General features: G+C 40.0%; 1 protein-coding gene across 1 annotated transcript; it reads right to left on the reverse strand.

Annotated features, from left to right (window-relative positions):
* Positions 1-793: 793 nt before the first annotated feature.
* LOC140171570 (uncharacterized) lies at positions 794-8060 on the reverse strand. The gene is made up of 2 exons (XM_072194845.1): positions 7770-8060; positions 794-4070 (listed from the first exon to the last, which is right to left on the reverse strand). Exons 1-2 carry the CDS (start codon positions 8020-8022, stop codon positions 3403-3405), a joined length of 921 nt encoding a protein of 306 aa, XP_072050946.1. The 5' UTR covers positions 8023-8060; the 3' UTR covers positions 794-3402.
* Between the last annotated feature and the right edge of the window lie 2857 nt (positions 8061-10917).

Genomic DNA, 10917 nt, shown 5'->3' on the forward strand with positions numbered 1-10917 from the left:
GAATGCTTAGTAGAAGAATGCCTAGTCAACAGTACCGTGACACCGTTGAGTGCTAATTGGTATCGGTATTTCATTATAGCTGCTTCCATCGCTAGACTACCGAAATGAGACTCCTTTCAAGTAACGTTGGGAATCGGTATCGGTGGTCGATACTATTAGTCGATGCTATTTGATATTGGTTATTTGCCGATACTTGTGATATAATGCACTAAAAAATGTGACAAACTATCATAAAACAAACCAAAGTTTGAAGACTAAAGAGCGTAAATACACACACATTTCTATAAATAATAAGGAATGTTTCGGTTTTGTAGGGATATAGACAAGCTTATCCATGATCAGAAGTCACTAGCTACATTAAATTATTTGCGTGTAGATTTACTGTTGTTTAGTTGAGTTTGAAAGAGTTTAGCATGATTGAAAATAATCATGATAGGTATATTATAGTTAAACATGCAAATTGATTGCATCAGCGGCCTGTTGTTAGAAGCACAAAAACTAACGTATCTATTTAGAGATACATTGTTAGCCTGTTTGGTCTGATGATTGAAACTATTGATTCAATTGAAAAATAACTTGGAACTGATTCAGCCAGAGCTAGGCATAACTGTTTGAAATAAAGTTGAAAATTTTCAAGCATACTGAACTTGTGTTGAAACATTGAGAAAGACACCATGAAAGTTTTTATGTATTATTAGCATTTTGTACAACTGATTGAACTTATTCATCTGGTAAAATTGTTATTTCCTTACAATAATACCCACAGGAACTTGCAACCATTTTTATGCACTCAAGTAAAATGGTATCGGTATCGGAAGTATCGGAGTATTGCAGATTCTTTTTGGTATCGGTATCGGTATCGGTATTGGTATCGACACCCGATACCAAAAGTGGGTAGCGCCCATCACTTATTTCAAGGAATCAAGTCAAAATTGAGGGCGGTCTATAAATGAACGAGGGAGATGGTGGTCTCAATATTGTTAACTTCATGATTACAAATACTACCATATTTTTGTTATGTTTGTTATTGTGCCATATGACATTAATCATAAATATTTGCACTATCCTATTGATCGATATTGGATCAGTAAAGGTAGAAATAGTCCAGGTGTAATGGGCTATTCCAGAAAATCCAGACTTTTAAAGCGTGCAAAGGCAAAAAAAATCAGAAATCCTCAATTTGGGACTTCATTTTGGACATTTCCGTGGGTTTTCCTTCATTTAATTGGATTTTCGAGCTTTTTCAAGTGACATTGGCAACTGGAATTCCTCTAGTTTTTTAGAAAGAATACTTGGAAATCCGGACATTTCTTTGATTGAAAAGTTACTCCTCTATAGGGGATGTACTTATTTTTCTGGAAGAGCCCAATCTTTCATCGCTATACCTGTCACACATTGTGTAGTTAAAAGTAGGTTTAAAATGTTGTTATTCCTCTTTCTTTTATTTTTCAATTCTAAACTTCCAGCTTGTTTGCATACATTGCTTCATAATATGCCATACATACATCAGCGCAGTGACGAACATCATCTGAAAGTTCAGCTCGATCAGGTACTTTTGTCGGTTTTCCAAAACATGTACTGGCAAAGGTTTCCTTGTGGTAATTGGCAAAATTTTGAAAATATATTTGTTCTTTGGCCACCATCCATTGTTAACCCATGGGTTCTTGACCCGGTTTCCATTGAAGTAAGTCATCGCTATATGGTATACCTACAGTAACCTACTGCCTGACAATATGCTTTCAGTACACCACTTGGGTCAGTTAATAAGTCATCAACATCAATAATTACGGGATTTGGTTCATCACCCTCTTTCACATCATGTTGGTAAAGATCGTAATGATTTTTGAAGAACAACCCTGGTGGTAGGAACAATTCTGGCAATTCAGATATTCTCCTCCGCTTAGATTCGTTTTCGATTCCACGATTTATCATTCTCGCCCATGAATCAAGCACTTTATAGGGGTGACGAATCAGAAACGAATGATGGAACCCGTCTGGGAGGTATTCGTACATTCCCTCTAGCATGTTGTTAGCCCAAAATAATGATGTCGCCCATGTTATATGAGACGATAGATGCACCAGAGCGGAACATATTATTTTCTTTCCCATTGTTAAGGTGGCACTACAACTCTTGATAAATTTGTGACTATTTTTGCATTTTTCTCAAAAACTAATAAAACACTGGTAAACATATGATATGTATATTATAGGGGCAAGAAATCCAGTTACTACACTGGAATTTCAGTGACTCAAGACAAGTAGTTATTGATTGATTTATTGATCAACTATTGGTTTTCTCTCATTTTTGACTGTAACTTCACAACTGTTGTCTGTGCTGAAATAAAATTTTCAGTGCAGTACTTGCCCCTATAATATACATATCTTACTTGTCACCAATGCGCTATAATTTTTGAAAAAAAAATGCTAAAAATAGGCACAAAACTGCCCAGGGGTGTAGTACCACCTTAAACACTTAGACATTTTAATCAAGTATGGAATCAAATAAGAAATTAATTAGGGCTTAGAATCGATCAGTCCCGTTGTTGTTATGCACCTCCGATTGGTTCCAATAACGCGTACGAGAATCGCGTCGACGCGCACGCTCTGAACCGTATTATATCGTATCGTATCACAAGGCTAAGAATAAATAAAATTGCTAGAACTTTCTCAAGTGTTTAAGATTACAGGAAGTGGAAATTGAAATAAATGAACCAATGGTGTCAGCTGGTCACGCCAAAATTATAGACACTAGATTTTTGTTGGTTTTTTTTGTTTGTTTTTTTGTTACATAGAAAGTAAAGATTTAATAGGTTGATTCTTTTATAAATTATCCTGTCGACAATATAACAAAAGTAAAAAGCAACTAGAGTTCGATATGTGATCAAAGTAGTCCAGGTGTGTCCTTCTTTGCTTTACATGTCACTCGTCCTGGATGTTGATGCACAAGCATCAGCACACTTTACAGGTTGCCTAAGACAATCCACAAATGACCATCGCAACCAGGATCAGCTCCCCGAGTTTCGTATGGGTTACAACGAGTTAGTAGTAGTAAGTTCCTTGTTCAAGGAAAATCTCAATTTTCCACGAGACCGTACTAAACCACCACCAGGGTTTTTTCATTTCTAAACTTCCAACTTGCTTGCAAACATTGCTTCATTATATTCCATGCATAGATCAGAGCAGTGGAGAACATCATATGGAAGTTCATTGTCATTTTTGTCTGTTTTTCAAACATGTACTGGTACTTTATTATTGTAAAATATTTTGAGCAAACATTTTTGCATAATGTTTTACCAACACATAAATAACAATCTGTTTAGAATGTTACGTTTTATAACCCGACATTTGAACGTTTTCTGTCATTCGTGTTTGTGTTTGCTGGGTCTTTCTTTTTATTATTTTTTAATTTTTAACTTCCAACTTGTTTGCATACATTGCTTCATAATATTCCATACATATATCAGCGCAGTGACGAACATCATCTGAAAGTTCAGCTCGATCAGGTACTTTTGTCGGTTTTCCAAAACATGTACTAGCAAAGGTTTCCATGTGAAAATTCGCAAAATTTTGATAATAAATCAATTCTTTTGCCACCATCCATTGCTGATCCATGGATTCTTGACCCGGTTTCCATTGAAGTAAGTCATCGCTATAAGGTATACCTACTGCTTGACAATATACTTTCAACACACGACCTGGGTCAGTTAATAAGTCATCAATGTCAATAATCACGGGATTTGGTTCATAATGCTTCTTCACATGTTGGTAAAGATCGTACTGTTCTTTGAAGAACAGCCCTGGTGGCAGTAGAAATTCTGGCAGCTCAGATATTTTCATTCGCTTCGATTCGTTTTCAATTCCACGATTGATCATTCTCTCCCATGATTCTAGTACTTTGTAAGGGTGACGAATCAGAAACGAATGACGGAACCCGTCTGGGAGATATTCGTACATTCCCTCTAGTCCCGCAGCGAAATCTTTACAAAACACGATATTCTTGTTGTCCGGTGGCACGCGTTGTAATTGATCTTTAAGCCAAGAATAAGACTTGTCTGCAGCCCAGTAGCCTCCTGGATAGAAAAAGAATATACAATGCTAGGTGAACAATGATAATTAATTTTGTCCCTGCCATACAAAACTACCATATAAATGTACTTATTAGGGAAAGGCAATTTTTAAGGTGGAAAATTTAGACAAAAAATCGTGGCTAAGACAAAAAGGCCTAAAATCTATTATCATGGGGGTCACAGGGGACAACCATCTTTTTTTTAAAAATTACAATCGATTATATTTCTTTCTTATCTTTGGGAGTGTTCATAAATACTTTGGTGCGGGGGGGGGGGGGTAAAAGTTGGAACCTCGGACATCAACATTTTTTTGACCCCTCCCCCTAAAAAGGGTGGATTTTTAGCCCCCTCCTTTTTATGGTCTAAAATATTTTGATACCTTCTTCATGTCCTAAAACAGAACCCAAATTATGTTATTAACTCATCTAAAAATTACCGTTTGGAGTTATTACTCAACCATAGTGTTACACCCAAATTGTAAACTGTGCAAATTCTGTTGATTTGAAGCTTGAGAGTACACAATTGAAATACTTAACATTCATTCAACAAAGAAATTGGAATGTGCATGCCTTGTCGTATACGTTACCCTGGACTTTTACCCTCAAATTTGGTTGATTCTCCCTATTAATGACTGAATCTTTTTTGATCCCCTCTTTTAGGACCCCATTTTTTTATCCCCCATATTTTTCAACCCCGACCCCACCCCCACCAAAGTATTTATGAACACTCCCTATATACTAAAATCATGAGCGCTCTCTGTGTGTCCGGCTATGCGTTTCGCTCTCCGACATTTAGGACATGGGTAGATGCCAGGAAAAGCATGTTGACGGAGTGGTTTCGAAGATCATATCAAAGGTCAAATGTCACAAAATTGGAGGGTCAACATTTCACACGTTGCATGTTCTATCGGACTCAAACTTGATGGGTTGAATCCTCGATACGAGGGAAATAATACATGTTCTTTCATATCAAAATGATGCACTTGTCGGCAGCTACATGTGTCTCCTTTTACATAATGGCTACAATCTTGGAAATAAGTCTTGGAATGCTTGCGTGTAATTAACGGAAAACTTTCACCCCACCCCCTCCCCAATGTTAAGAAATGGCAATGTACAAACCTGGATTTTAAAATGTATTCCTTGGTGACCAAAAATGTGTTGCAAATCAGCTTGTCTGGGCAATTTATACCTTTTAATTTCAAGTAGCTTTGCGGGGCGCTGGCCACACCGTGCCCCTGGACCCTCAAAGATGGGCCCTGGACCCGACTCATTAATCAATCTAGCAGAGACGGGCTTAGGAAAGATACCCGGTTTTCCTAAATAATACAATAATATATTAACTTCCATGCCCTAAGATGATCGCCAATAGAAACTGCGCAACAAAGTGTCGCGCAAGCCAGTGATCTCCTTGCAATGTAAACAGCACAAAATAGCACCGCACAAGCCACTGATCTCCTTGCAAACCGCGCAAAATAGCGTAATTCACGTTGGGCGGTCTGCTTGTTATATTAAATGCAATTGTTAAAATTTAAAATGCAAGTTTTATTATCCAACTATTCGTTTAATGTGAGGGTACTTAAGTTCTATTGGCAATGGTAATGGCTCAGCTTTTGTGAAAAAATATTAACCCATTCCTTTTTTTTTTTTTTTTTTTTTTTTTTTGTGTTTTAATGTATTAGATTATTTGAGAGATGTCAGATCTCCAGTAACTGCTAAAAATTATAGATATTTCAGCCTTTAGTTTTTTATGCTGCATATGACATATGCTTGGATTCAGGAAAATTTGAACAGTTTTATATCGATAATTATAATTTTATGTCAACAAGAACTGTAAACATCTGGAATGTAACTGTTGATGTGGAACAGGCTAAGTTTATTGCTCTATTGCTGCCTGCAAAATGTAATAAAATTATTCTGGGATGGGGTCACCATCATGTGATGAGAATTCATTATAATTTTTTATAAAAATCTAAAAGGCATTCAGTAGAACTAAAAACATAAGGAACTAGACCCAAACTTTGGTCAAAGTCCACAAACCTAACTGTTAGTGTTTTTTTCCTGAGTTAAAGGCCGATCTGAGCTTTATACACAACCACTTATCATACACTTACCAACATACAGACATGCGCGTATTTGGGGGGGCCTTTGGTGCGCGAGCCCCGGGGTAAAAGCAGGGGCGGCCAAAACGAAGGGGCGGCGGAAGAAGAAGGGGCGGCAAAAAGAATTAGTAAAGAAAAAAGGGCGGATTTTTTTTTAAGTATAAAAAAAATGGTACTATACATCAAAATGTGTTTTGGGCGCTATTCGTTACTTGCACGGTTCCGCCATTATGCACTATGTGGGGAGAGCCTCGAACTGGCAGCATACATGAATGGGAATTGAACTAGTCATAACGTTCTGTGTAAGGTTACATAATTCTTCCTTTCATGTATGCTGCCAGTTCGAGGCTCTCCCCCCACATAGTGCATAATGGCGGGACCGTGCAAGTAGCGAATAGCGCCTATAATCCTTTTTTTTGTTTTGTTTTTTGCTCTTCACTTTTTCAAACCACCAAACAAAATTGGGTCAACCTTTTCGGGCTGTTGAGGAAGGGGCAGCAAAATTGAATTTTCTTCAGCCCCAGGGTAGGAGCGACGCCACTGTACAGAAATGACAAATCTCTACCATTAGAACACATGTCTTGACCTTCTCTCTTAATATAGTTGAAATGCTCTTGAACTTGGTTGGTTTGTGGACAGAGGATCAGAGAAGTAAGTCTCACTATTGTATAGATTAGCACCCAATTGAGCAAAGATATGAATATGGTACAAAATATATATAGACCTATATCATGGCATTAAGACAACGCCGATGGCGATGCATATAGACGAATCCAAATACACGCATTCCTACACCTGACTAGCAGCCTTTAGTTGGGTCCCCGTCGGCTACAATGCATCCAAAATGTGAAATGATTCGGCCTTGGCGGAAATTTTAAACTGCATTCCATCACCCGTTTTACACCTTCCGCGAAAACACAGGTAGACAAAGGAATGATTAAGTTCCAACAGTTGTGCAAATAAAAGCCGCCTTACACCTAGAGAATGTTGAGGAGGGTTAATAGAATAATAGGCCTACAATAGAGATACTTCCGATATTCATAGATGTACAAAATGAACAAAAGGACTATGTATGAATAGATGCGACAGGATTACCTCTATTGTATATATTATTCTATTATTAACCCTCCTCGTCTTTGCATCTTCTCTAGGTGTTAGGCGGCTTTTATTTGCTCAAAACACCAGGTTGGTGCTAGCGGGAAACCAAAGATGGCCGACCAAATCCTGACCATGACTTGGCTCGTTGGATTCGTCTATAGGCCTACATCTATGAAAATACAGTATACAGTACAAAACATGTAAGCCTGTCTAGCAAATGACAGGAACTTAGGAAGGATAATATTAAAATTCATACAATCCAACTGACAATCAATGCTGTGCACACGGCCGCACGCACAGCAATGTATTGGTACAAAAATATATAATACATCATGTAACAGTGACAACGTCGTTGGCGATGTATACATAATATATAAATACAGCAAACAAAATACAAGAGATAACAAGCAACCAATTGCCAATGGCAATGAGGATAATAATTCACAATCCAGGCAATGACATATTCATGTTGTTACAAATATGCCATGTAATACTCCATACCATACCTGCTATTTCCAAACCGATAGTATCCGTATCAATCGCTCCATCTTGATCTAACCACGTTCTAGACAGCAATGTCAATGCGGCTTTGCGATGTTTGCCATAGTTTGAAATTTGGAATGTCATCCAGTAGGGTTCATGCCATCCTTGAGAATTTGCGATATTTGTCATACATTGCAAAAAACTTGTTGAGACAGATCGTGGAGTAGACCACAACATGACGCGAATGATATCCGCATTTCCTTTTGCCGCAGCCATTTATTGACTGTAGTGTGTTATAGCCAACGTGCCGTACATTGTACATGCACAGTTTAGTCGGATACTAGTGAATAAAGTCAAAAGTTCAATTGCATTGACGTGGCGCATATCGCTTTTTGGATTCCCAAGTTAAGGCGAGTGGGATGACAGGAACCATATTGTTCCAATTTTTAATTGACCTTTAACAGTGCAATGAGCTTCCTAATAATACATTAATATTAATATTTACTAGGAAACGAGTAAAGGAAACCAATACTAGTCGCATTTCCATAGGTCTTGCGATTCTTGAGTCTTGAGTTTTGCATATAACCTTAGGATATCATATAACCCATACCATTCCTCTTTGGTGTCAGACACTGTTAGGTGATGGTATTATTTATTAGTTAAATTATTGTTATTATTATTATTGTTATTATTACTACTACTACTATTAGTAGTAGTAGCAGCAGTAGTAGTAGTAGTAGTAGTTGTAGTAGTAGTAGTAGTAGTAGTAGTAGTAGTAGTAGTAGTAGTAGTAGTAGTAGTAGTAGTAGTATAGTAGTAGAAGTAGTAGTAGTAGTAGTAGTAGTAGTAGTAGTAGTAGTAGTAGTAGTAGTAGTAGTAGTAGTAGTAGTAGTAGTAGCAGTGGTAGTGGTAGTGGTAGTGGTAGTGGTAGCGGTAGCGGTAGCGGTAGCGGTAGCGGTAGCGGTAGCGGTAGCGGTAGCGGTAGCGGTAGCGGTAGCGGTAGCGGTAGCGGTAGCGGTAGCGGTAGCAGTAGTTGTTGTAGTACTAGTAGTTTAACGGATTAACCTGAGCGAGCTGTTGACGAGTCGAACTTTAATTGTCGACAATCGTTAAGTCTCAAAATTCGACGTCGGCAAGTTGTCGACAAAGCAATGCATCAATAGAGTCCATGAGACCACGTTAAGCGTCGTTTATTTATATCAAAATATAAGCGTCACCTTATGTAAGCAAAATGTTAACTTACCACTACAAAATGAAGTGTACTCTATTATTGTAATAATGTTGAAAGAGTAGAAAAACGTTTGAGAGAGTAAAATGGAGGACAATCCCTTTTTTAGTGGAATATGTCCCTCTAAAGGGATTGAAATAAAAATCCCTTTAAAAGGGAATACCCAGGCCGTACGGAGGTCACATGACTGCACAACCCCCCCCCCCCGGACTGCCCCACCTTAGCTCCACATAGCTGCAAAGAGGTAGGCAGTGTATGCAGTAAGCCTATATAAAACACAGGTCTTCTGATCAGTCAAGAAGGTGGTGATTCAACCAAAGAACTAGTACTCCACAACTGAGCTATGGATTGCTTCTTCTTCTTTCGTGTCCTTACATCAAACTGTACTTATCCACTGAGAAACACACTTTTGTGCCCGTTGAGAAAATTGCGCCAGATCGTCTGTCGTCACAGGATCTTCCAAAAGCGGGCATTCCAGCAGATGCTGCATCGTCTGTGGCTCTTGTCCACAATCACACATGGTCGGGCCACTGATGTATCCCCATTTGTGAAGGGTATCCTTGCAACGCCCAACACCGGTTCGGAGGCGGTTAAGGCATCTCCAGTTTGCCCAGACTTCATTTGCTCCTGGAGGTAGTGATTCTGTGGGTTGAATCCCCATCTCAGTGGTGGCTGCTTCAGATGAAGGCCTTTCTTTCCACATCTGGGTGCGAGCCTCTGATGATGTTGTTTGCAGAGGGAGGGTGCTTGTGATGAAGCTTTTCCTTGACTTCAACCGTCTGGTTGGGGGTGTGTGGTTGAAGAGGGGGTGTCTTACGTCCGTGGTCTGTTTACGGCGTTCCTCTTTGCTTGCCACAGCTCTCCGGATGTCAGGTGGTGCGATACCTGCCAAGAGGTAGACCTTGTCCATGTTGGTAGGCCTTAAACATCCTGTGATGGAGCGGCAGCTTGCGTTGAGTGCAGAGTCTAGCTTCCTAGCATGTGATGATCTCTCCCAGGCAGGGCATGCGTATTCCGCGGTGGAGAAACTCAGAGCCAGTGCTGTTGATCTGATGGTATCTGGGCTAGCACCCCATCTGGTGTTGGCAAGTTTGCGCAAGATGTTGTTGCGTGTGCTGACCTTGGCCTTGGTCTTCTCCACGTGGGCCTTGTAGGATAGGCATCGATCTAGTGTGACCCCCAGGTACACTGGGTTAGGGCAGAAAGGGAGCTTGGTACCAGACCAGGTGATGTTCAACTGTCGCTTGGCTTCCTTGTTGATAAGGTGGAAGGCACAGACCTGGGTCTTCCCTGGGTTTGCGCGCAGTTGATTCTCGTCATAGTACTCTCCTAGTCCAGTCAGTGTATCTGTCAGAGTGTCTTCGATCACCTCAAAGCTGGTACTCTGGCTGGTTACGCACAAGTCATCTGCATATATAAACCGCTTGGTTTGGCTGTCAACTGGCTGGTCGTTAGTATAGATGTTGTATAGCAGAGGAGCTAGGACACTTCCTTGGGGAGTCCGTTTCGTTGTCTGCGCCATCGGCTTCGCTTCCTCCTAGTTCAACAAAGAACCTTCTGTTCTGGAGCAGGGTTTGTAGAAGCCTGGTGAGGTGAACGTCCTTAGTCATCTCAAGCACTTTGGCGAGTAGCCGGCGATGGTTGACGGTGTCATAAGCTGCAGAAAGGTCGACGAAGACAGCACCTGTGATCTGCCCTCTCAAATCCATCCTCAATGTGTTGGGTGAGGTTTAGCAGCTGGCTGGTTGTTGATTTCCCTGGGCGGAAGCCAGCTTGTTCAGGGATCAGTAGACCATCTACATGTGACGCAAGGCGGTTCAGGATGAGCCGCTCAAACAGCTTGTAGCTATGGCATAGCAGAGATATTGGTCTGAAGCTCTTTGCCTCTGATGGGTCCTTTCCTGGTTTCAGGAGTGCTATCACTCGTGTCCGTCGCCAGATCT

Source organism: Amphiura filiformis, chromosome 15, assembly GCF_039555335.1.
Source record: "Amphiura filiformis chromosome 15, Afil_fr2py, whole genome shotgun sequence".
Classification (NCBI taxonomy): Eukaryota; Metazoa; Echinodermata; class Ophiuroidea; order Amphilepidida; family Amphiuridae; genus Amphiura; species Amphiura filiformis.

Coding starts and splice junctions, on each gene's coding strand:
- LOC140171570 (XM_072194845.1), bottom strand. CDS start 8,022: ATGGCTGCGGCAAAAGGAAATGCGGATATCATTCGCGTCATGTTGTGG. Junction 4,071..7,769: donor TATCGGTTTGGAAATAGCAG/GTATGGTATGGA, acceptor TTTTCTATCCAG/GAGGCTACTGGGCTGCAGAC.